Here is a 25243-nt window from a genome sequence, read left to right as displayed (position 1 = left end):
CCTTGAGCAAGCCTTTCAATCCAGCCTGGGAAAAATATTAAACATTAATGTGCTGAAGCAGACATAGATCTTTGAAGCAGTCGCTAGCAACGTCACACAAATCGTATTCTGCGGTGTTTCCAGCTAATATACAGCTAAGAAACAGACGAAAACGTTTGTGCAGAATAGCATATGGACCACAGAAACAAAGTGCTTTGCATAGGTGACAAACGTGCCATTGGTGTGTTAAAATATAGGCAAAATTCGTATTACAAAGTTGAGGCAATCATAGTGTTTGAATCTATCTATCTATCTATCTATCTATCTATCTATCTATCTATCTATCTATCTATCTATCTATCTATCTATCTATCTATCTTGAACTGCTGTGGTGTGGTATGTTTAGGCACATGTGTGTGGTTTATTCATTAGTGAAATAGCTTAAAATGGAAAGAAAAAAAATCATTATTATAATAATTTTAAAAATCATCCAACATCAGACCATCTGGACAATATGAAGCATATAAAATGTGCTGAGAATGAGACATAGTTGCCTATTTCTTTTTTAATAGTATAGTCACCATCACACAACTTCATCAAGCGACCCTTCTGCACAAGCATATCATGGGTTGAGCAAAATGGAAGCAACAACCAATTAAAAAAAAAAAACAACAAAAAAAACAAACAAAAAAAAACAAACAAAAGAAACAACGAAAATATCAAGACGAAACAAACAAAATGTATTTGAAAATGATATATTAAAAGTGCTTTTGATTTCTCATGTCTTTCCTCTTTGACTGATGATTGACTCAACACACGCACTCACACACACAACCAAGAAAAGAAAAGGTTTCACCGGTGTCCTCTCCTTAAAATGTCCATGAGGTCAGTTTTTTCTTTCTTTCATTCTTTCTTTGTTTCTTTCTCTCTTTTTTCTTTCATTCTTTCTTTCTTTCTGTTTTTTTTTGCCGCAGTTGCATGTCCATAGCATCAATTGGGAGGAAGGGGGTGGGGGGGTGGGAGTTCAACCATCAGTGATATTGTCATTGCGATTAGACTGTTTCTTATTTGTCTAAAATTTTCTTTATTTTTTTTAACGTTTTAAATTCTCACTTCAATTTTAATTCTTGGAGAACATAGCTTCAACAACATATATCGCACTCATTATAAGAAGCAAAAGGTTATATCAAAAATCATTAGTATAGAATCACAGAAAAAAACTGGTTTAGAACCAGAAAAAAATACAAAACAGAGATACATAGACACAGGACATTTCTTATAATTGCTTGGAAACATTACTTTCCTGCTAAGTCTTGATTCATTTTTTACTGCGCATATGATGTTCTTCAATTTATCTGTACGTATTTTGTTTTTGTGGGTTTTTTGTTCTTTTTTACAAAAAAAAAGGAAAATAAAGACTAGTATTTTACAAAATGGAGCGTGTTCTTGGTGATGGCGATGGATTTACAAGGGAGTAAAGTCCAGTTCTTTAATCTTTATACATTACGTATTCCATCTCGGTCCGAGAAGACAACAGAAGAAAAAAACAGTAGAGAGAAAATGTCTTCCAAGGTGATCAGAAAGCAGGTCCTATATATAGTCTTCTTGAAAGAGGGCTGTAGAGTTTTTTGGTCCTTTACGTCTCTCTCTCTCTTTTTGTTTTACTCGCTCATTGGGATCATTGAATGGACATGTAGGGCCAGTTGAAGCTGCTCCCGGATAATAACATATCCCTGATGAGGGTTTCAATGGGAGTTTTACCTACCAAGCGAACGAAGAACAGCTGTTCAATTACCGACGAGGAGACGGTACGGAGAGAAGGCAGCCGCAGGAGGAGCTTGCCAAAGCGGCTGGGCTGGTTGGGGTACTGGCTCCTCACGTACTCCTCCAGAGCGCACTGGGACTTCTCCTGTAGACTCTCGATGTGCGCCGCGTCCGACAGGCCACAAGCGTCTGGTCAGACAAAACAGCGGCAAACAAACAAGAGGAAGAAAAAGAAGAGCAGGTTAGCGCTCGGCGCGGACGCTACAGAGCTGAGGTGAACACGCACACCAACGCAAACACCGGGCATCACGCAGAGCACGAGGAGCTCCGTCATTCTAAATAAACAATCCCTCAAAGAGCGACGCGACGGATTCCCCCCGCGTGGCAAGGGAGATACCACACGCGCGCTCGTAAATTAGACCCAACAACCCAGCCCGCATCTTCAGCCCGCGTGTGGCTCTTTTTTAATGGCCCGCTGTCTGAGTGGCCAGGATGGACATGGCGGCCATGTTTGTGCTAAAACGTAGAAACATGCAGCTACACGTTTGCGAAAAGGACGGGGTATGGTAATAACTGAATTATGACCTAATTATTTTCCATATGCTTTCCAGTCACTTCTTCCTACCAGAGGCAAGGCCGCTTCAAGCAACCAAATCTATGACCAGAGCTTTAGTCGAGAAGACACTCGCCCAAATTTAGGAAAAAGGTTAAATCAACATTACACGAGAGGAAACGCACATTTCCGGTGTCTAAACATTGTAATACACCAAAGAGCTTCGCCTCATTTACTTAGCCTTATATTGTATCTGCTCTCAATTTAATTGTAATAAATGATTGATCTTATAATCGCTATATAACCGAGCTGGTCCTATAGAGAAGACTAATATTTCCGCTCCAATAAGCGTTCAACATTAATGCATGGCGGAGAAACAAAAAATATATTTCACACTACTCTTAATTTGTATTAAAATATCATAATTTGTGAACTATTAGGGTGTGGCATCCCACCTACAGTCCTGCTGAGATTGATCCTAATTGCACTGGACTGTAACGCACTTCGGTTCAGTACAATGACCTCCTGCACTTCTGAACTGTGAAGTCCAGGCTGAAATCTCCCAGTGATGTGACCTTATGCTCTGTAGCTCGAGCTGCATGTGCAAATAGCAGGCTTGTGAGTAGAAGAATACTTCAGTGTGCGATTAATGCAGGGAAGTAAGTGGACGCTAGAAGACATTTGTTAATAATTCATGGTTTCAACTTAATAAGACAGCAAACACACCCAGGCCTATTGGAGGATCCAGGCAAACCCGTTGGGTCACCATTTTGTGATGAAACGTGACTGTAAAATAATAATAATAATAAAAAATCTTTTAAAAAATCAACACAAACTCAGTCTGCTCGAAATTCAGGACAGTTCAGGCCTGTGAAGCTACCTCCACTGACCACAAGTCTCTCAGAAAGCTCAGGTCGAGCCCTGAACCGTTATGCTGAACTAGTGTCCAGTCCAAATGCACATGAACTGAGATGCAATCTAAATAGATACATGTAATTGTTATCTATTTACTTGCAGAACTCCTGGACCTCCATTAAGAGCAATTGAGTGGTAAATAAGGTTGATAACTAGGGGTCATCTCGAGGCTGACGTCATTGCTAGGGAGAATGAACAGTAGCATTATTATTTAATACCAAACGCGAGAAAACGTTTTTTCTATTTAAACAGAGCTATCAGCAGGCAAATGAGCGAAAAAGAAAAGAAAATAAACAATTCCCTTTCAGTACTTTTCACTAGCAACACCGCATGCTTCTGGAAGCCATGCCAGGTCATACAATGCCCCAAAGACTGCGGCCTATTACCTCAAACTCTGAAGCTTAGCGCATTTAATACCATTTTTAATGAAAAAGCACGATAACACTACAAATAAACTTGGCGACGAGCATCTTTTTTAATGTCAGCTCCTCCACATGGCAGTGCAGTAAGCCACAGCGAGAGGAACTGCACGCGATGAAATATTTCCTTTGCTGCCACCAATCAGCCCATTTTGTGAAGGCTACAGCAGACCACTCGAGCTGCTTACTGGGGTCTTCATCATTATCTGCTGTAATTACTTCTTTATTTATAAACTAGGACGGTCCACGACCAAAATAATACCCTCCAATTGTACAGTGTATATAATCTATAATCATTTTGACTAATAGGGACACTTTTAGTCAAATTATTATTATTGTTGTTGTTTTTCCACTTTAAAAACACAAAAACACTCACGGCTTAAGCGTGATGTTGGGCCAATTCGCCATCAAAAGGCGTTTTGTGTAAAAATAATATATTTTTGCTTTTTTATGTAAATGATGATATGATGTGTACCTACATATAAATGCAGTGTGATTAATTGGTAAAATGACCACAGTTTGTGTAAAATGGGCATACATTTAGCACAGTCTCAGGACGACTGACGACACCATGTATAACATGTCCATCCGGGCCTACGATTTCTATTTTTTAAATGAACTCGAGGGCGGAAACAATTCGCCACCATGTTGTCTGTGGCATGATAATTTAGCACTGACCCCAAGTCCTTCATAAGCAATCGCTCTTTGCAAAGCGCAGAGAAATATCTGTGTACACGCTTCTCTTCAAATGAGCCCGAATTTCACCAAAACCTATATTATTATATGTATTTTAAATGCACACGCCTCGAAATGTGCAGTCCTTTATTTATTAGCCTATTGCCAAAAATGACAATAAAGAACAGGCCTGTGTTTTTAAAATATATACTCTTTACGCCCAAGACGGTTTTAAGGGACTATTTTTAAATAAAGACAGCTTTTGCAAAACAAGAGCCTGGATTTAATTAGCCTCTGAGTGTATGATTTGTTGTTACAAAACAACACACTATTTGCACGACCATCATCACTCTGCGTCCACAAAACACCAACACCAGCTCGAGCTCAAGCTCCCCGGTCGCCCGCGGCCTCGAGCACACTCACATCCGTACACACACTCAGACACACACACACGAGAGCCCCCTGACTCACCCGAGGTGAAGAGCACGATGGCCTTCATGCAGCTGTACTCCGCCGAGTCGACGTGCAGCGCCTTGAGCTTCTCCACCTGCTCCTGGAAGATCCGGATGTGGTCCATGAAGGCCACGACGCGGTCCGCAGACATAGGCGACGCGTGCAGGCCGGCGGCGGCGAGCAGCGGCGCCACGTGCAGCGGCATGGAGCACTGCGCCGCGTTCAGCACGAACAGCTCGCTCCACGTGAGTCTGAGCAGGGACACCTGGTCGGTGATCTGCAGGTCGGGGAAGAAAGGGATGTTTCTGGCCCACTCCACGGCGCTGAAGAGCAGGCGCGCGGCCAGCTCGCAGATGTTCTCGATGCCCATGATGTTGTTGGGCTGCATGCACTGGCTGCCGTAGCGGGACGTGGGGTAGGGTTCGGCCCGCAGCAGCAGCGAGATGTATCCCGAGAGGTAGCAGTGGCCGTTCAGGGGGTCGCCGTTGGTGAGCGCGTACTGGCCGGGGTTCGGCTGGGTCGGAGGCATCCTTCCTCGCTGAACCGCTGACGAAAAGAAAGAGAGGGAGAGGAAATGTGCATCCAGAACTGAGAAACAATCATTCATGTGGAAGAAATAAAAAGGGGGCCTATGTCTTTATAATATGTGGAAAACGCTAGTCTGTGTACGATATTACTTAGTAAAAAAAATCAGAAAATAATGCGTGTGCTTCTTTTTAATGCGTGGCATTTATAAGGTCACAGCCTCTGTGAAGTGTTCGTGCTTACATTTATGTTTATGTACTTTATGACAACAGCTAGACGTGGATACTCAGTCCACAACTTAGCGCCACACTGATATTTAACTGAATATTTATACGATAAGCATTTAAAAAGGTACCATAGCTCGTGGCCGGTGTGTCCGCATCCCTGCACTCCTTTACTTTACACTACTTTCTACAGCATCTCCACAGTCAGCACTGCAAGTCTACTGACATTCACTTTGCAGGTAAAAATAATTTATATTTTACCAGAATAGTGAACGCACGTGATTTGTTATTTGGGTCGAAAGGCTAAGTGGGCTAGCTCAGATGTAGATCGAGGACAAAGGCTGCACTCTCCAGCTCAAATAAATACAGATGCGGTTCATAAAATTCAACAATAGCCCGAGAAAGTAATTCTGGGCAAAATACAGCTGTGCTATACTTTGTTGATAGAAGTGCAACACATAAGTTGGTACCGCCATTGTTCACATGGCTTTGAGGTTGAAACAGGCCTCTAAACACACATACACACACACACTCTCTCTCACACACACACACACACACTCTCTCTCTCACACACACACACACTGGGCTACGACCACTAAGCCAAATACACACACAACTTCCCTTCACTAAGGCAAACCGCTCTCGTGCACAAAATGAGACGTGGTGGACGTTTAGACTCCACCAGGCAACAGACTATATATGTACACCTCTCTCGAGTTCATGCGCGGCTGCTGCATCTCGTGCAACTGAGCGAGTTGAAATGGATGCACCGTAGCCTGTGGGCTAAGCTCCATGCTATCAAAGCTTGTAAACAAAACGCTTGCTGCGTGTAGCGCGCTCGTCTTAGCTTTCACACACTCTTGTCTAGCAGGCAGCCGAAGAAGAAAACGTACACACGCTGTGTATGCGTGAGCAGAGCGCGACCTTTACATAACACTGCTCTGCAAGACGGTCTGGGGAATCTAGCAGTGGTGTGTGTGCAGTGAATGTGAGTTAAATTAAAAGAAGAAGAAGAGGAGGAGTAAGAAGAAGAAGAAGAAGCAACATATATTCACCTTCCCGCCGCATGCCCACTTTTAAACACTTCTTAAGCCGGCAGTATTGGCACTGATTGCGATGGTGCTGGTCAATAGGACAGTTCCTGTTGGCACGGCATGTGTACGTTAAGTTCCTGCGCACGCTCCTCTTGAAGAAACTTTTGCAGCCCTCGCAGGTGAACTGGCCGTAGTGCTTGCCGCTCGATTTGTCCCCGCACACCACGCACTCGATGTGCTGCTGGCTCTGCGCTGAGTTCTGGCTGCCCTTGTCTCCGGCCGTGCCCGGGGTGGACGGCGGTCCCGGCTGGCTGGGGGTCTGCGGGGTGTGCGGTGCCGCTGACGCCGCCTGCTGCTGCTCCCTCGCCGGTTGGGCCGCCGGGTTGGGCCCGCTAGGGGCTCCACCGGCCACGTCGTCCTGCGGATCGCGCCAGACGCTAACTACCATTGCCATATCTCGGGCCCAGGAAAAAAAGTGCTTTCAAGCGAACACGGCTCGCTCGGTTCTCGGAGCTTGGGAAGACAGGGGGAAAGCGGGGGGCTCTGGGGTGGGGGGAGGGAGGGAGAGAGCGAGAGAGAGAGAGAAGGAGAGAGAGAGGCAGACAGAGGGAGCTCGGACGAACGGAGTCAAGCCGGAGCGGTCAATCTCATAGCAAAGGAGGAAAAGAGAAAAATGGGGAAAAAGTAGGAGCCTAAAACGATCGATGCATTCAAAAATCAGGAGAAGAAGACGAGGGAAAAATAGAATGAACCGGAGCTGGATGGGGAAGAAGGCAAAGCCCGATCAGGATATGCAGCTGTCGGGAGGCCAGTTCCACGGTAAATTGCAGTCAGCCATTCGGGAGCCCCGGTCGTTTGGAGAAAGCGAGTCCCAGATAAAAAACCCCAAAACAACGTGACGAAAAACAGTTTTTCTTGTTTTTGTTGTTTTTGCTTTTTGATGAATTCGATTCTTGTCTTGCGCAAAACACCTCAGTCCGTGCGCTTGGCGTGGACGTCGAGGCGAAAAGCAAAGCTCTCTCCGGCGGATCCGCGATCCAAAGTGCGGCGCGAGATAAATTCCCGTCTTTTTTTCCTCGTCTGCTCCTTTCTCCGTCTTCGCGGCTGCTGGAGAGAAGGAAACGCCGAAGAGCGGAATTCTCTATCTATGTTCATGAATAAAGCTCATCTGGTCCAGCCAAAAAAAAGAAAAAAAGAAAGAAAAAAAGAGAGAGAGACCCCAAAAAACACACGCACGCACACACACACTCGCACACACTCACACACACACCAACAACAACGTCGCCCGAGTGCCTATGCAGTTTCACCTCTTCCAGTCGGAACGGAGCGAGGATAAAGAGCGAGAGGGAGAGAGAGAGAGAGAGAGCGAGCGAGCGAGTGAGCGAGAAACAGAGGGAGCGAGAGAGAGGGAGAGAGAGAAAACAACGCAACACAACTAATAGAATATGCACGAAAGCAGAAGAAGGAGAAGAAGAAGGAGAAGAAAAAGAAAAAGAAGAAGAAGCCCCGAAAAAAATGAACGCGTTTGGACGGGAGGAGCGGCGGAGCAATGTTTCCGAAACGGAGATCCGCGCGAATGTCTGTATATAGTGAACTTTGACACTACTATTGAAACTGACACGTTTCTATGGAGATCGCTGCGCCTTATATGGTGCTCGTGTCAAGGAGCCAAGAGAGGGGCTGCTGGCGACTGATAATCAAAGGCGACTGACTGGTCAGAACCCTGCACGGAGGGGGTGGACGGGTTGGGGGGGGGCAGAAAATAGGAGGCTAAGGTTAGCCAAGCCTCCTTCACTCCATTGGTTAGAGTCCTCGTTCCTTGCTACCTACGACTGAAGAGGGAGGGCTGGAGGTTGGGGGGAGGAGGGGAGGGCTTGAGTGGGGAGGGGGGGGGGGGGGGGGGGTTAGATGGTGGTGGGGGGTGTTTCTGACAAGCACGATTTACATTGCGCTCGCCCCGCGCTGCTATTTACTTTGAAACCTGATTAGAATGGACCGTCTATTGTGGTTGAAAAAAATAAAAAAGAGGAAGAAACCCCGGTTAGAATGAGGGACAGAAAAAACCCATAACAACACAAAACAAAAAATAGGAACTGAAAGCATTGACGAGTCCCTTAAAAGTTTTTTTTATGTGAGAACCGCTTTTGTTCTTATTCCCGAGCTGCGGGTTTTAACGCGAAAACGCTGAACACACCCGCAGACTGACCGCTCCTCCGCGGATTTGACCACCGCTGCTCACCGCCTCTCTCGTCTCCTCTCTGCCTCCCGAAGCGCTCCAGCAGTTATAACCGAGTTAATCCGCGCGGTTCACGGCGCGGCGGCTCTCAGAGAGCCCGGAGGAGCACGGCGGGAGAGCGCGAGAGGATGCGCGAGGGGAGAGAGATGCAGAGAGAGCGGTGTAACGGAACAGCAGAATGGAGAAAATAAAGCGATGGATGAGACATAAAGGGCCAAACGTGCGCTCTAACGACGCTGTAACGCTCTTAAGGTCGTGATTTTAGGGTGCTGTGCTCCGTCTGTGTGGTCGTAGTGATACGGTAACGGCGGAAGTTGCCGGTTGTAACGGACAGCAGAGCGGCTTAATGTGCATGAATAGCGAAGACTGCGCTTTACAGGCTTATAATGTCTGGATGGGGCTGCCATCTAGCGTACAGTAGACAATTACAGGCAAATGGAAACGCATAATTTATTGTTATCATGTCTTTTGTGAGAAGATATGTACAAAAAAATAGCATTTCATGTTCCCTGTGATTATTTATTTATTCTAATTTGTATTTATCTGTTTGTTTATTTCTATTTCTGCCATTTCCACCTCCCTTGGTGACGTTTATGGATCGTGTGCGAATGTTTCAGGACTTTTTTGCCACCTTTAACTTTAAAGTTGGAAGCAGTGATTTTTGGAAATAAATGCTTAATAAAACGACCAGAACATTGAACGGTGACTCATTTGTGTCGCACATGTAGAGCATGTTAAGTCGAGGAGGACTCGCATAAACACTTAGACACGCGCACAAACTGCGCTTGCAAGCCGAAAGTTGAGGTTAGAAATGAAAGCTGAACGCGCTGACCAGCAGCTGCTCTCGGACACTGAAGGTGTGCTCATCTCCTCTGAGCTCGGCGCTGGCTCTCCTCTGCTTTGCTCTGCTCTGCGCGCGAAAAAAGAGGTGAGACGAATACGATTAAAGGAGACAAAGAGAAACTTCTGTAAGTGTATCATCAAGATTTTCCTCCACAGGGCTGGGGAGAGAGAGCGAGAGCGAGAGAGGGGAGAGAGGGAGAGGGACAGCGAATGGGAGCACAAGGCAAAGCGTGCAAAACAGCGAGAGAGAGACGAGAGGGGGAAAAGTGGACAGTGGGAGAGAGAGAGAAAGAGAAGGGGAAAGTGGACACTGGGAAAGAGAGAAAGAGAGAGAGGGAGAGAGAGAGAGAGTGAAGGGGCAAAGTGGACACCGGGACACCAGCGATGTTCCTCAATCTGGCTCGTATCTAAAAGGCAAGTAAACTCCATCTTTCTTACATCATCTTATCATCTAGACTGCAGAATCAACTCCGCTCCGATGAGAACGCGAATAAGCAAAGTTTGACTTTTAGCGAAACGTTAAATGTAAACGTGAAGGCTGCGAGCCGCGTCTCGCTCATCTGCTGATCACTTTAGGCTAATGTACCTGTTCCTGTCCAACGGCTCTGACTTAAAGTGAGCTGGGCTGCAGGTTTGAGCGTCAAAAGTGCTTTTCCTCGCAGCTGGACCCTCACCTGGTCCTCTTCTCGGCTCGTTTGATCACCTAATACAGAGATCGATAGCAGTCTGTTTGTCTGAGCGATAATGTCAACGGATTAAAGGGACAATTATACGATCGAGTTGGTCAGTTGAAGGAAGGGATGGAGACACAGCAGAAAAGCCAGCGAGGGTCATTTATTTAAACACACTCAAGTCACTGTGCGTCTTTAACGCTCTGCACGCAAAAACTTTGCCTTTTAAAATCAGATCTATGAATAATAAATACATACATGTTAATATCGAGACGTGTAAACTTGATATATTCTTAAAATATAAGCAGCTTCTCTGTTATTATATTTAAAATGTCTTTAGTGTGGTTTTAAACTAGGATTTTTGAAGAGAAAAATATAACTTCAAACATTAGTTAATGTGGCCTATGATAGTGTCAGTACAATAACACCTTAAGAAGCATTGGATGCTGTGATACTTCACAGCAGCATCTGTGTAAATGTTATTTATTTTCACTATATTTTATGGTGCATTTACTCATTTTACTCTTTATTATTTGACATCTAACCAAGCAGGCTAAAGAGAGGCGCCATCATGGTAAAACAATGTTTGTCAGTACATGTATATCATATATATCATTTAAAAAGAATTAAAAAGTGTTGATGATAAACTAGCTGCAGACAAATTCCTCAAATCTGAAAAACTCCAACCAGTTCCAATCAGACTTTCTTGCCTTTTTATTCTGTAAACTTCTTCCAGCTTCTCCAAACACACACTCTGCCTTTAACATGTAATCTAAGGCACGCTGTCTTTAGGAGTTAAGGTAATAAAATGTTGCGAATGAAGGACCTCCTGCCAAGCGAGAGGGAAAGTAAACCCGCTCGGGTTAGATAGTTAAAGCTGTATGGTTAGACAGAGAGATAGTTAAAGCAGTGGAGTTGGACAGTTAACGCAGTAGAGTTTAGTAGTTAAAACAGCAGAGATGTATTAGTAATAGCTGAGCTACTTTAAGTTGTAATAGCTGAGCTACTTTAAGAGCTCAGCAGCCAGAACTTTTGATGCTAACGTGCACTTAATGACCGCCTTCCATATATATATATATATATATACACACACACACACACACACACACACACATATATATATATATATATGTGTGTGTGTGTGTGTGTGTGTGTGTGTGTGCGTATCCAATGAAAAATGCCCTAGTATAATATAAACTGGAATTTGCATTTCAATCACAGTTCTACTTTTTTAACCCTGACTAAGAGATGGTGATTGAAGATGCCTTACTGTGTCTTGATCTGGATTGATTTATGCAAAATACATTCTTGAACAGTGTCTTACATCAGTGCTTCACACCAGGCCTGCAATGCGAGTGATAGAAAATGATGGCGCTTAATTATTGCTAATACCACCCCAGTGTTGGGAATAGTCTGCTGTACACTTCGGGAAAATGTAGAAAATATTCATAAACATGCACAAACAGAGCACAGATTTATGGAGTCTGTACTGAGTAACGAGTCCCAAAAAACGCTGGACAATTTTCACTAGCCACGCCAGGACAGCCAAGTCGTTTCAAAGAACTGCAACTTCCAATTTTTGAAATGAAGCAATTAAGATACACAAAAAACTATTACAACAAACTATCTAGAAATCTATCTAGAAATGTCTCCCTTTTCTCGAATAAAAGTGGAGCAGACAGACATTCTGTTGTAATAAATCTGGACCTGAGTTGTCTGGCTGCCTCTGTGCGGTGCTTTTTTCTCTTTAACCCACGTTGTGCCCCACTCTAATGCGGTGGAGGTTTTTTTTGTCGCAGGCCCCTTCGCTTTGAGTGGGTTCGGCCTGAAAGAGAAGAGGAGGGGGCTTTTGTCCGATCTGATCCCTAACTATTTGGGGGGCTCAGATTGGTGTGAAAGGGACGAGAAGGTCACTCGAAATCGCCTTTTATCCGCTGCCATTTTCTCTATGGATCAGCAACTTTCAATGGCCATCATCTAATCGCTCTTAATGGAAAGCGTAGTCGTGAGAGATGGGGGAAAATATCTTAAACTACCACACTTACGGCGGCTCTTTAGCAGATAACATAGTCATCGTGTGTTCAAGACATAAAAAAAGAAAATGTGCAGTATTTATGATTTAAGGTAAACATAAAATTCCAACATTCTTCAATTTGTGAATTTCAGTATTTAATGCTTCTTTCCAGGAAATACAACTTCTATAGGTTTACTGACCAATCATGAACCTTTTAATCAGACTGTGAATGTCCTGAGGGTAAGACATCTAAAATCTCAATGAGTATGAACAAGACATCTAAAATATCTATATTTTTGCAAAAACAGTGTGTTTTTACTTTTTACTTTTTTTATAAAACACATACTGTACAGACTGACAAGAAGGAGCAACTCCTCCCACAGTCCCCTTCTCTGCCACCAGTGGTCAGTTCAATCTCGAAGCATATTCATGAAACCAGGCGTAGGAAAGCAAACGTACAAACTTCGAATGGCTCCTAACGCTAAACATACTTTTAGATATCGTTGTGGTGCAGGAACAGAGGAGACCGCGCGTGGACAAATGGAGGTGGAATGGTTTTTCCAATTAGCCCGCGGTAGGAGCTTTAGTGAGAGGGACTGTCAATTTATGCTGGAGGTAATGGCTTTATTGCTCTCAAACCATCATCTATTTAGAGCATATGTGCTAATTGCGCTGGACGGTCTCTGAGAGCAACATCATAAATTCGACAGTAGTTAAAACAAGCCTGGACCCACAGCAATTAGGCCATCTTACACCTCTGGAAAAGGAGGCGAAGCCGAGACGCGGACGCCCAAGTACGCATGCGCAGTAGTACTGGCTTATTGAACGGTAGGCTATTCTCAGCAATCTGAAGTTTTCACGTTTGAAAGTCCGATTCCTGAGCCGGACATAGGTCAGCTCTATCATTGCTCTTAGAAGGGACAACACACCAAACTACAAGGCATGAAGAAATGCTGCCGAAAGAGCTTCAAATAAGCATGAAAACGGAAGCACGCCAGTTTACGTTCAGAGTGTAAACTTATACGAAGTCTATGGTGGTCGGTTGTCGGTGGTCTTTTAAGATGCATCTCTTAAAAATAAAGTTTTGTTAATGGTTTTTGGATTGAACGTATGGAAGTTCTTGAAGGTTTAAAAAGGTGCTTCACACTTAAAAAAACTCAATAACTAAAATGATTCTTTAAATGATGCTTTAGAGGAATGAAAAGACGTGGTTCTACTACACTGTTAGCAAAAGATGATGATGATGATGATGATGATGATAATAATAATGATAATAAAAATAATGAGATTATCATAAATATTCTCTCTCTCTCTCTCTCTCTCTCTCTCTCTCTCTCTCTCTCTCTCTCTCTCTCTCTCTCTTTGTACACACACACACACACATGTATGTATATATATATATATATATATATATATATATATATATATATATATATATATATATATATATATATATATATATATATATATATATATTGTTTAGTAAACAAAGTAAATTAAGGAAATTAGTGGAGAGCCATTGCTCGCAAAAGCTTCCTTTCTCTTATGAAGTCCGCATTAGGCAGCGTTCTCTGCCGTGTTTTTCCAAGGGATTCCCTGCTATTAGTTTCAGGAAACTGCAGGGCAAAGGTAAAGTGTGCTGGAGCGGAGCGGCCGGAGCAAGGCTTGTGGAAATTTACGCGGATTTACTGCACATCCCCATATGATCAGCAGGAAGAGGCAGATAGAGCAGAGACAAAGCGGGCACTCAGGGTTTATCTCCTTAAAAACAGCACAGCCCGCGCTGCGTTTCTCTTTAGTTTCATTTCTCTGGGTATCAGTGTTTGTCTCCGTGTTAACCGCAAACTCTGAGCACGAGGAGTCGCACATCTATAACACAGCCGGTGGCTTAATACGGGCGGAGGAAACCGTGTGAGGAGAGAGATAAGAACCGAAAGAAGGAAAAGAGTGAGCCTGTTTAGAAAAGTGAAGACAAAACAATGTTGAATTAATACCTAACGAGACAGAAGGAAATGAATGAAGCAAATTTGATCGGATTTTAGTGGATAAATACTTAAACAAGTCATAAGATTGCTCGAGATAAACACAGTTCTGTCTGCTGAGCTCTTAAAACACACACACATACACACACACACGTATGTGTGTGTGTGTGTGCGCGCGCGCGTCTTTTTATCAGCAGTGATACTTGCATATCTTCCTACGCAAAGTTGAGCCCAGTTGAAATGCATGTTTTATTGATTTTTAAACTGAAAATAAGTTAACACATCCTCTACAGGGAATAACCTTAAGTATGGCATTTTTCATAAATTGTAGTTGGTGGTTTGTATTTATTTGCTGAGTTTAATATTTTTGAAAAAAAAACATATATATGAAATGTATACATGAAACATGTATATGAAAACCAAAAAACTGATATTTGTCCAGGAGTGCCCAAACCTTTGCTTACAACTGTACTTTAAAATTGCCTCAACCCTTTTTTATAATGCGTACTTGCACTATAAAGATAACCTCTGCATTTTGTCATAGAACGGTGATACTGCATATACTTCATTGAACTGAATTGAGTCATTAGCAGTATGGGGATTTATACTGATAACGAGCTGTGTGTCCGTTAGTGCACAGAGAAGCAGCTAAACAGATGGATTGTTCAATATAGCAAGTCTTGATTTTCCTTTCTTATTTTTAAAAATGATTTCTTGGTGTGTCCAAAACACTGTTTGAAGTTTGTAAGACAGTAGCACAGACTGAATTGGTGTTCATTCTTAGGCTTTGTGGAAGAGGACGCTCTACACTCTCTGACCACAGATGACATCTAGCTGCTGTGCACTGAGAAAAAGGGCACTGCACAGGTACAGCTGTTATTCATCAAGGTACAAATAAAGTAAATGTACCTTTACACACCTTTGAAGGAACCATCCCAGTGACAGTACTCAAAAAGCATAATATCTTTTTATCTGAGAGAGTTAATAGTTATATAATAGCTGTTTTAGGATTTGTAAAAATTGGAATCCAAAACTAATAGTCAACACTGGCATTATAATACTTTGTATATATTTACTGAAAGCTATTATAGAATGACACATATTTTACCCCCCCCCCCAACACCCCCCCCCCCATGTATGCTTAGACTTTGGGTTCGCTGGAATTATACCTTAGAAGAACCACTTATACTTCCATTAAGAACCTTTAAGCTTCAGACTCTTTAAAAACATTTTTATAAATGAGTAAAGCCAGTGAGAAGACGTTTGAAACTTTATTAAGGCTAAAGAACCACCATATAATGCAAATGTTTCATGAGAATTAAAATCTTTTTCCTAGAATTAGGAACCTTTGACCTTTGTTTTTTAGGAGGTTATGTGTGTATATACTGCGCAGTGTCACAGAAGTGTTTTGCCTGACTTGCTACATCATTGAGGCAACTCGATCTGACTGACTGAAAGAGACTAATCTCCTGACATTCAATCTCAAAATGAGCATTAGTCATTTGTCAACCATTCTCTTATTCTCACATCAGCTAGTCATCTCTCCTTTCATGACATCCTCCCTTTGTCGTCTTTTTTTTTGACATTCTAAGAGCCCCTATTCCACTATTGTAGCAATTTCAGATCAAACATTCTGTGAGTCAGCATCTGGACCCATGGATTTTTGACATGTTTGAATTAACATTTTATTTTTTATTTATTTATTTTTTTAAGTTTGTTCTTCAGTGTGCATGTATAACTGTTTACACTGGGTTAAAGAGTTGTTCTGATTTCCTGACAGGCTTGGCTAACAGTGAAACTTGAGCAGCTGCAGGTATGTCTATGCACACATGCACACACACAGTGCCATAATATCATAATAACATCAGTTATTTATATAATATCAATAGAATATCAGTTATCGTTATATTGCAACTATATACAAATGAAGTATAGCAGGTCTTGGTTTGAAACCATCTCCTGTAACACATTTTAAACATTTCTAGGTGCTTTTTGAGCAGTTTTTAATAAATTAACTTGTTTGCCAAGTATGTTACATATACAAGGAATTTGTCTTGGTGAGTGCACACATGTATGACATGTAATATAGCAAACAGACAAGCAAGCGCATAGACTATTAACACATATTAACTAAGGGACAAATAAAATAAGCATATGATAAATAGAGTAGAAAGAATAAAAAGTTCTTCCATAAAGCCATGTAATTGAAACTTCTCATCCTTTTAGTGATTTTGCATAAAACAGCACAGCATGACTGAAGTGAGTGTTGGGAAAAAATAGTGAAAATTGTGCGTCTTATATAAAACAATGTGTCATAGGCCCGGCAGGCAGTTCAGTAGTTCAGTCTTGATACTCCTGCTGTGGGCTTAAACACCAAATGTCTGCGGATTGAGAGGGGCAGTTTAGAATGTCAGTTTTCCTTCTCTGTCCATCTTGTCACTGAGTAAAATGGTCCCTCATCATTACTGTCATGCTGAAATGTCATTTTTTGACAAAGCGACTGACTAAGTGTGGGCTTTTGGACATTGGCACAACGTTCTGTCATTTCTTCTCATCTGACAACCAGATGATGCAATTTGGCCACCAAAGCAAGTGTGTCCATCCATACGGTCTGTTACTTTCTGCCTCTTGTGTCAGCATGCTCCTCAGTGACGCTGCAGAACGCTGTGGTCATGTGGTTTAATAACAGTTCTGATAGCTGCTGTTTGATTTTTTAAAGGCAAAGGAGTCGGGAAGGTTCTTTGGGGTAATACTATAGAGAAACCAGTTTTTGGTTCCCTTAAGAAACTTTCAGTTGACATAAATGAAATGTGCAAGTGTAAAGAACCTTTTTAAAGAGATTCTATGATATGTAAAGGGACAATATGAGTTAAAGGTCCAAGACAAGAACTAATTAACCACTATTTTCGAGGTTGAAAGGTGCTCTTTTTAATTTTGAACTTTCTAAGATCAATGCATGGGCATTAATACTGTAAATACCTTACCCTCAAAACATTCCCTGTGATTTAACCCCATTCACCTGCTTCTTTAGAACAACAGCATGCATGCAAAGAGGCTAGCTAACATGTAATGTGTTGCAGTAGTGCACACGTGACTATTATAGAAAAACTTCCTGTGACTCACTATCTTCTTTATTTGCTCCCTACAGTTTCTCTGCCCTCTAGGACATTGATCTAGCAATATAAGTGGTATGGTCATCAACACTGTAGCTACAACTGCTTTGACAGTGTTGATGCACCCATGTAGTCACGATACTCTTCAATTTCATTTATGTGTCTGTGTAAGAGCTAACACAAATACTAGTGCACACATACATGGAAAAACAAACACAGGAAACACTGTGCCTACATCTCTGTTTATGCTCTGTCCCTCTCTCACAGTCTCACACTCAGTGTCCTGCGTCTCCCCTCTCTATCAGTTCAATCAGTCTCTGAGGGAAAAAGAATGTAGCCATTATTTCTAAACACACACATTCCTCCAGGCTAGATCCATCATATCCCCATCCAAAACTTTTTTGAACAAATGCGGTGCAACAAGAATTTATTGCTCAGTGAAAGAACAGGCATTTGAAACTAGAGGGGTCCGAGTATAACCAGCTGTGGCACTCCAAAGCTAGTGTTCATCCTGCGTTTAGGACATCGGCTAGCGTGGGACTTCCTGCATGAAAGTTGCCTTTTTTCTTCTTCAGTATCTGGTATATGTGAAATTCCATCAAAGACTTATGTTGTAAATAAACATAAAGATAAAGAGCAAAATAAAAGATGCCAAAAGGATGGAAAGATGATATTAAAAAAAGAAAGATAGACTAATCAATCAATTTCTGCCATATCTTTTTATTCTAGCTGTGAATACACAGTATGTGGCTCCTCTTAGCACCACTACAAAAGGATAATTAGCTTATTGGATGGTCATTGTTATCATTTGATGCTAATGTCATGTCTGCTATAGCACTGAGATTGAGCAGATTCTGATTCTATTTGATCCCCTCATGTCCTTAGCTCTTCTTTCCTCAGTTTAATGCAGCTCCCCCAAGCTAACATGAACAAAAGCTATTGCTCTTCATCTATCAGAGCATGGTTAAAGGTAAGTGGCACCCTCTATTATGATGACAAGGCAAGTAATGGTACAGCCTGCCCCCCTGGTTCTGCATTACTTATTTATAGGTTACCCCCCCTCCTTCAGTTTGGGCAAGTCTGTTTTTTTTCGGAGAGCATGTGGGTGCCACAGGTGAACACCAAATGGGCAAATCCACTGGGGATACAACTAACATGAAAGCAGCCATGTAGCATGTTAACCTCCACTGTAAATACTGTTATTCTTAACTGTGTATTAAGTGTTTATCTGTATTTTTTATAAATCTATGTTTATTATTTAAAGACTGAAAGAAAACACATGTATTTAAACGAGTTAAATAAAATGACCATGCATCTATATCTTGCAGAATCTTTCTTTTGTCATATTTCTGTGGTCTTCCTTTGTCTGAAATCACATGGTTTATAGAGGGCATTATTGTGTACAGCTCTCAGAGGACCAAGATGCTTCCCAGTGCGGATCACGTGACCTGATCATGTGTGTAGATATGATTTTCTTATTGGTTGGCAACAATGTGGAATGTATTACCGGGTTTTTTATGGTGGGTCTGTGGGGCTTAACCTTTGTATGTAAGCATGGCTAAGCTTTTAGCCATCTCTGGTGCAGAGTGGGGGGACCACAGCCTTAATTTTGCGGGTGATGACACCTGCCCTTTTCAGCGGGCTGCAGGAGAAGCCATGGGAATGCTCCCCTGCAACAGAGCATCTGAATATTGGAACAATGTGCGTGAATGTGCTGCCACATGAACAATGCAACACCACATGGTGAGGTGATGGTGGGTGTAAAAGAGAAGGCTGTTTTCAATGCCCACCCCCACTGTGATTCCCCCTCTCGTTCTTTCTCTTCTCCTGAATTTTTCTCCTCCTTAGTGTCCTTTCCCCTTAAACCCTTTTCTCTCCTTCAGTGCCTTGTCTTCTTACGATGCTCCTGTGACAGATCTGTTTTTGGTAAAGAGTAAACATGTAAACAACAAACCCCATTGGTCATTCTGGCTGTATAGAAGAGGATGCATCCCATGCAGACGGAAGGCATACGACTTTGACGATACTGTTGGATCATGTTCTGTATCATGCAGTGGCTGTGATTATATTCTGTCTTTCATCCCTCTATGTTCAGACACAGGGCTGTAGGGTTGCAGCTGTGTGGCGGCTGCCTCCAGTGTGTGTGGATCTTGCCTTGTGAGTATGTGCATGTGTGTGTGAATGTGTGTTGTGTGAGCCTGCTCCCTTGGGGCTTTCTCCCTGAGCCCAGGCTCTCTGATTCGGTGTGTAAAAGCGCCCCTGAATGATGGATTACTGTGTCACCGCGGCCTGCGAAGGATTAATTTGTTTCATTGATTTCTCTTTAGGCAGAATGCCAGCGTTTGCCGCTTCCCACCTCCTTCCCGGAGACTCCTGGCTGTAATAGACGGTAATGGCCTAAGACAAATCAACCCGTTTCTTGTAAAAATAGCAGCAAATAACCCCTGACTTCGCCTTGCAAGTGCAACCAGGGGGACGCTCGATTCCGATGGTCGCTTTCACAGCAGGCATTTACCCCAGACAGAGGCTGAGCAAAGCTATAAGTCTCTAGTACTTACAGCCTCCACTCATGGCTTAAAATGGATTGGTAATGACCGTCTGTCTGACCGCCCAGGTTAAGCATGGTTTTCCATTGCTGATAACATGAGAAAGCAGTTATACTGTCTTTTTCTATGCTTTGAATACTGTTTTATTAAGTCATAGGTAGATTTTACGGCCAAAATACATGGACACCTGACCATCACACCTAAATGAGCTTCTTGAATATCCCATTCCAAAACTAATATCCCATTCCACTTTGTGGCTATGAAAGCAACCACTCTTCTGGGAAAATTTTCCGCAAGATTTTTGAGTGTGTTTGTGGGAATTGTGTCTTTGTGGGAATTTGTGCACATGTTAAAAGAGCATTTGTGAGGTCAAGCATTGATGTTGGATGAGAAGATCTTATCAAGAGTGAAACCAGTGTTCCAATTCATCCCAAAGGTGTTCAGTGGCATTGAGGTCAGGGTCGACAAAGATCACTGGAGCTCCTCCACACCAACTTTGTCAAAAACCATGGCTTTATGGACCTCGCTTTGTGCACAGTCATGATGGAACAGGAAAGGGCCTTCCCCAAACTGTTCCCATAAAGTTAAAATAATTTGCCTAAAATATCTTTGTATGCTATAACATTAACCTTGCCCTTCGCTAGAACTAAGGAGTTGAGCCCAAACCCCGAAAAAAAGCACCAGACTGTTATCCCTCTTCCACCAAACCTTACATTTGGCACCGTGCATTCCAGTAGGTGGCATTCTTCTGGCATTCACTGAACCGAAATTTGTTCATCAGACTGACAGATAGTGAAGCATGATTCATTGTTCTAGTAAACACATTTTCACTGCTCCAGAGTCCTTTGGCGGCATTCTTTATACCACTCCAGCTGACGCTTGGCATTATGCATAATGATCTTAGGCTTGTGTGCAGCTGCTCAGCTATGGAAACCCATTTCACAAAGCTCCCCATGCACAGTTCTTGTGCTGATGTTTCTTCCAGAGGCAGTTAAGAACTCTGTAGTGAGTGATGCAACAGCCGTTGCTCTGTGGGTCTGCATGGTTTATAACTTCATAGCTGAGGCGTTGTTGCTGCTTGGTGCTTCCATTTCATATTAATAGCACTTACAGTTGACCTGGACAGATCTAGCCTTGTAAAAATCTCACAAACTCTGGAGAAGGTGGCATCCTATGATAGTGTCTTGTTTAAAATCACTGAGCTCTTCAGTATGACCTTTACTACTGACAATGTTTGTCCACAGAAAATGCATGGCACCATACTTGATTTTATATACGTATTAGCAATGGGTGAGATTGAAACACCTGAATTCAATTATTAGGGTGTCCACAAACTTTAAGCCATATAGTGAGGGAAAAAACTGGGAAAAATATTACATGCTATGCATACTTAACAGGGCTAGTGAATGTATCATATAGTGGTAACCCCTGTGTGTTGGTGGCCAGGGGCATGTGGTTTCTGTGTGGCAGACCTGGGCAGTGGATGAGAGAGTATGTGTGGTGCTCTGGCCAGGGCTCCCATGTGCTCCCTCAGGGATCTGGAACACACACACACAGACCTCAGGGCTGACACCAGAAAACATTATAAACATACATTATTAGGTACTAATCTGCATGGACATACATGTTAAAATCCTGTAGGAAGCTAAACATTAACAATAAGATAATAATACTTTGTTGCTGTGGTGTCAAGCATAATAAATTATTAATGCCACTATTTTTTTAGAACTCGTATTTTCCTAGTTTGATCCATTAAAGCACCTATAGTTGCAAGATTAAGCCCAGCTGCTTGTGTGCTGTTGCTATGATTTTGCAGCTGAAAATGGCAGGTTCCATTAATGCCACTCTTAATGTTATAAAGCTATTATCACCAAAGAGTGCCAGGTCTACAAGCAACACACATCACTGATGTGGCAATATTAGTAATGCTAGCACTGGAGGATGTCTTTAGCAGGCATTTGCTTGACAGTGCTTGTAAGATAACTATGGATAAATCAACAACCCTCCCACTAACAAAAGCAACAGCCAAATGTAAAGCTAGACAAAACAAGACATGAGAGTGAGCTGCTACAATCCTGGGGAGTAAGATCATTGATCTCTGATAAAAATTGGAACCTGCATTCACCTTATTTTCACGTTCAGCCTGCGGACATGTGAATTTTATGTTCAGGTTGTATTATTGAAAGTAATAAATGATGCAGCTTGTTTTGTCCAATCCTACACTTGCAACAAAAAGATTTTCAAATAGAAATAAATCTTTCTTTAGGGTCAAGCTAATGCAATTAATTGCTAATGATTTTGTTTAACAGTGCTATTTTAAAAATGTTACAAAGCATTTATCTAAATAAAGATGCTGGAAAAATGATCTAGAACCCTTACATTATGTGTTCCATCCATCCATCCATCCATCCATCCATTTTCTAAGCTGCTGCTCCGTTAGGGTCGTGGGGGGGGTGCTGGAGCCTATCCCAGCAGTCTTCGGGCGGAAGGCAGGATACACCCTGGATGGGTCGCCAGTCCATCGCAGGGCACATTATGTGTTCTTTAAACTTTAAAAAGTTTCACATCTGCATATCTCATATACAAAATTGATTCAAAAACCATCTACACTCTTAAAAAAGATGGTTCTTCAAGGGTTCTTAGTTAAGAAAATGATTCTATATAGAAACAAGAAGACTCAAAGAACCATTTGCATGCTTACAGGGTTCTTTGCATCATGAAATCATTCCTCAGATTGATGGAGAATATGTTGTATATGGTTCTATACAGAACATTTTCTTTGGAAATGGTTGTATAGCACCAAAAGGAGTTTTTCTATATTAATATCAAGCTTGTAACAGTAGAAGAGCCCTTTTTGGTGCTATATAGAACCATTTTGAAAAAGAATCATGTTGAAAGAAACAAATGTTATTTTTCTATGGTATAGAAGTTCTCATCTACCTCCTATTTAATTTGGTCATAGGACATCTGGCATCATTCCTTTACAACATAGTCCCAACAGTCATTTCTACACAGGCATCCACAAAACCACATAAGACCAGGCCAAATATGTGCCCAAGTCAATCCCTACTCTTCCCTCCATTCAAAGTTTTATTTACCATCTATCCACTGAAGGCACTGTGGTCTGAACAGTATCTCCCAGCAATCCAGCGATCCCCGTTTGTCTCAGACGTGACAAAGTCCTTCAGCTCTGATGCTGTGGGAGGATTAAGTAATCTTGAACATGATACCACTAGCCGCTAGCCTCTCTCCAGGCTGCTGCTGTCAAGTGCTGTGTTCCTCACAGAGAAAACAACGGTTCTCAGGGGTCCTTACATCCTTAAGTGGCTCCAGAAAAGGTTAGTCGTCAGGTAATTGTCCAGCTCTGGTTGGGCTTATCTTAATCACAGTGCTTGAGCTCCAGCTCCAGTCCCTGTTATGAAGAAGCTAGCATTGCTAAGGGGAGGGAGGACACTAGGTGGAGGATTTTGTTGTTCTTTTTTCTTGCTCCTTTCTCAAGCCTGGAGTGCTGAGATAGTCTGACAACAATTCACTGAGGAAAAATATGGTAAATGACCACAGTGTAGAATTTGGAAGCTGAGAAAGTAACACTAGAAGTGAAAGACAATGCATTGCAGTAGCACCTTAAAGGAATCCAGGAGAAACAAGCAAGTCGAGGCGGAATCATTTTGTCACGGCTTGTTATGTATATCATTCGCGCACTGTAAAGAGCAGTTTCTTGGGAGCAGCCGAAGCCTTTGATGTGTCTGCTGCTGCTGTGTCACCACTAAAGGAGTCTGGGCTCAGGCGAGATGCATATAGCATCCATAAAATGATGTCGGATTCTTCTGAGAATGCTACTTGCGCATTCACTTTGGATGATGATGTTCAAGTAAATGGAGACATCTTACTAAAGCTTATGGATTTTGTTGGATTTTATTAATATTTTGCTTGAAAGAATATTTTTTAGATGCACTGTGCAAGTGAAATAGTTTTACATTACTGCCCTATGCATTTTTTTTCTGAAAATTTTGTGCACAAATTCTATGTATTTGTTATGGTCATTAGATACATATATAAAATATGACTTCTTGTTTTGTTCTCTTTCCAATGTGTTCATTTGAGCAAATAAACAATAAGTGTGCATTAAAATGTGTAGAAGTGTGTTCTCTGTAGAGGATGTGTTAAATCATTTTCACTTATATCAACAAAATGTAATTTAACCAGGGGTGCCCACACATTTGCACACGACTGTACTTTGTTTACAATCACATTTTTTACATGTAGGAATTTACTAAAAATATTAAGAATAAAGGTTCACTATGATTAACATTTGTAAGATCCATAAATAATGTATAATACCTTGCAAACCTTTCTAGTGATTGCACATCAGCAAATTTACACCAATTTGAAAAAGTATCATTGTGATATTTGATATCGTTTATGTTGGATTTCTACTGGAATTATATTAGAAGTCTTCATCCGTGAATAGTCTATATAAATGTTGCATAAATGTAGCAAAAAGAATTTGGTTTAGTACGAAGTGGATTGTTTTAAAAAATAGTTGGACCATTTTTAATCAATTCTATTCATTGTGAAATTTGAGTACATTGCAAAGGGTTGCTGGCTTTTCAGTTTCTATAAAAAAAAAAAAGACAAAAGTGGAGATTTTGTCCTGACAGTTTCCCAGTATGCACTCCCATCCTAGCTGTATTATGCCATTCTTATTTTCTTTGTTTTTGTTGTTACTCCATTGTTTACATTTGTGTGTCCACTGTTTGATCTGCTATTATGGATTTGTCTGTATTAACCCTGTCTGTCTTTCCTGGACACATTTCCTGGAATAGCTGTAACACGGTTTCTTGGCACATGCATCCATGGCCGCTGGCCCTCGATCGTTACATTACACACACATGAAAAACATCAATCTTTCTGCTCATTCAGATGCAACCTTGAGACAGCCATCTGATCATGCGTTTGGTGGCGGCGGATGGCAGTCACTTTGGTCCACTGATGTCAAAGGTCGAGAGCGAGCTATAAAAAATTTGCCCGGGTCTATCAATAACTCTGACGTGCAGGCTTGTACTGTATGGAGCTGTAGGTCAAATGGATCGTCTCGACAAAAGCATCTGCTGCGTGGCCTGACCCAGAGGCCAAAAGGTTTCCAGACAGACTCTTCTCCCCATCCGAGCCAACCACTCATATGTTCGTTTGATGGTGGCCGTGGCAATTATTAAAGTATACTTTAGCCAGGTCTAATGGACCTGGGGCAAAGAGCAAAGCCTTTAAAATGGGGGCCCAAGTCAAAGGTTAGCACA

General features: G+C 42.1%; 1 protein-coding gene and 1 long non-coding RNA gene across 4 annotated transcripts; one reads left to right on the top strand and one right to left on the bottom strand.

Annotated features, from left to right (window-relative positions):
- Positions 1–526: 526 nt before the first annotated feature.
- On the bottom strand, positions 527–8236 carry nr2f1a (nuclear receptor subfamily 2, group F, member 1a). Of its 2 annotated transcripts, none has more exons than XM_017691136.2 (3): positions 6563–8236; positions 4777–5301; positions 527–1932 (listed from the first exon to the last, which is right to left on the bottom strand). In XM_017691136.2, the coding sequence occupies exons 1-3, from the start codon at positions 6993–6995 to the stop codon at positions 1658–1660; spliced, it is 1233 nt and encodes a 410-aa protein (XP_017546625.1). In that variant the 5' UTR covers positions 6996–8236; the 3' UTR covers positions 527–1657. The 2 variants fall into 2 exon arrangements, with proteins under 2 accessions (XP_017546625.1, XP_017546624.1); XM_017691135.2 differs by having other exon boundaries at positions 4777–5304; positions 6563–8235.
- Positions 8237–8466: 230 nt separating this feature from the next.
- LOC108423674 lies at positions 8467–18720 on the top strand. 2 transcript variants are annotated; one of them, XR_005129191.1, is made up of 3 exons: positions 8467–9705; positions 15072–15154; positions 16068–18720. It is a non-coding gene; the product is annotated as an uncharacterized LOC108423674 (long non-coding RNA). The 2 variants fall into 2 exon arrangements; XR_005129190.1 differs by lacking the exon at positions 8467–9705 and adding an exon at positions 11478–13133.
- The last annotated feature ends 6523 nt before the right edge of the window (positions 18721–25243 follow it).

This window comes from Pygocentrus nattereri, chromosome 20, assembly GCF_015220715.1.
Source record: "Pygocentrus nattereri isolate fPygNat1 chromosome 20, fPygNat1.pri, whole genome shotgun sequence".
NCBI classification, from domain to species: Eukaryota; Metazoa; Chordata; class Actinopteri; order Characiformes; family Serrasalmidae; genus Pygocentrus; species Pygocentrus nattereri.
This window is presented reverse-complemented; position numbering and strand designations above follow the sequence as displayed.

Excerpts from the sequence above, each read along its gene's own strand:
- nr2f1a (XM_017691135.2), bottom strand. The coding sequence starts at position 6,995 with ATGGCAATGGTAGTTAGCGTCTGGCGCGATCCGCAGGACGACGTGGCC. Across the intron at positions 5,305-6,562 it reads AGTGGGCATGCGGCGGGAAG|CGGTTCAGCGAGGAAGGATG; the intron begins GTGAATATATGT and ends TCTTTTCGTCAG. Across the intron at positions 1,933-4,776 it reads CATCGTGCTCTTCACCTCGG|ACGCTTGTGGCCTGTCGGAC; the intron begins GTGAGTCAGGGG and ends TTGTCTGACCAG.